Here is a 1,419-nt window from a genome sequence, read left to right as displayed (position 1 = left end):
AAAAACATTGGCCCAGTAAAAATTTACCGTCAACACATGCAATTGTCGAAACATCACACTGCAAAAAAATCATAAATATTCGTTTTATTAAACATTTTTATTTTACATTACATCCATTAGTTCCACAGAAAAATTATTATCTCCATTCACAGGGGTACTGCAACGAATAGCGCTTGCATCTTCCTCTTTCAACGACAAAAAGAAATCAGCATCTTCCTGCTCGAAGTTCTCCATAAAAGTATAAGTGCAATTCCTGTTAAAATGTATAATGATTTGATTGTATAAAATGTAAAATGCAAAATTAAATCATTTTACTCTTTTAAATCGGTGCAATCCCTTTTAAAATCAAAATGTTCTTCCTTAGACGGCGACAATACCATCATCTTGTCAAAGCCTTTTTTCAAAGCCTCAACTACATCAATTGTCGACTCACCAACTATAAATACAACTGTAAGTTAAAAATAAAATCCGCTAAGTCAACTAATTATGCTTACGTGACTCCCCACGTGACACTTCCAAGCTGGAATTCATCGAGCTGCTTGAAGCACTGCACATCTTGATGCTTACTAAAATAAATAAATGTAAACATTGTTAAATATGACAACATGAATCACGCATTTTCACCAAAATAACTGCTACATTTTTATTATGATAGACTAAAAAGTATAATAAAAAAATAAACCTTCATATGAAAAAATTCACTAACTTAATCACATTTTAGCTGCAACTGTGTCACCCAATAACTACTTAAATCTAATGAAAAAAGATACATCAATAAACAAGAGAAAATAAATAAAGAAAAATAAGAAATTCATAAACAGCAAATCATGCTATTATAAAAAATAAAAAAATATTTGATAGTTCAATGTATTTACTATCAACAATGCAATTTAGATTAAATAAAAAATGCACACACAAAACGCAAATATTAAAAATTTATAATCTAATAATTACACTTTATTTTATTTTATTTATCGTCATTAATAAAAAACAATAAACAACAGCTTAAATACGCGCTAATAATCAGTAACAAAAGATATATCTTTGAATAAAAGCAAATTAATTTTTAAAATAAAGTTGTTTTCTGTTTTGTAGATTAATGGGCAGGAAAAAATAAAAAGCGTCACATGTAAGTAAAAAATTGAGTAATTCATTAATTAATTAAGTAAATATTTTATCTCATCGAAAAGGAAACTATATTTAAAATTAAATTAACAAAAGAATTCTTCTTAAAATTAAAAATCAGTACTTACAAGGAATAATTAAGCTCGCGCTATCACACTGACTCGTATCAAGCAATGAACTAAATGAAACCGAAAAAAACAAGTACAATAGGAAAAATGAAAATCAGGTTTTATTATCAGACAAACAAATGCAGCAAATTACAGTAACCTTTAATTTTCTCAAAAAAATACAGCT

General features: G+C 27.1%; 1 protein-coding gene across 1 annotated transcript; it reads right to left on the bottom strand.

Moving 5' to 3' along the window:
• Positions 1 to 102: 102 nt before the first annotated feature.
• Tsp_13603 (conserved hypothetical protein) lies at positions 103 to 555 on the bottom strand. The gene is made up of 3 exons (XM_003368088.1): positions 495 to 555; positions 316 to 448; positions 103 to 253 (listed from the first exon to the last, which is right to left on the bottom strand). Exons 1-3 carry the CDS (start codon positions 553 to 555, stop codon positions 103 to 105), a joined length of 345 nt encoding a protein of 114 aa, XP_003368136.1.
• Positions 556 to 1,419: the final 864 nt, after the last annotated feature.

This window comes from Trichinella spiralis (genome assembly GCF_000181795.1).
Source record: "Trichinella spiralis strain ISS 195 chromosome Unknown Scfld3120, whole genome shotgun sequence".
NCBI classification, from domain to species: Eukaryota; Metazoa; Nematoda; class Enoplea; order Trichinellida; family Trichinellidae; genus Trichinella; species Trichinella spiralis.
The sequence above is the reverse complement of the archived record's forward strand: the minus strand, read 5'-3'. Positions and strand labels throughout refer to the sequence as shown.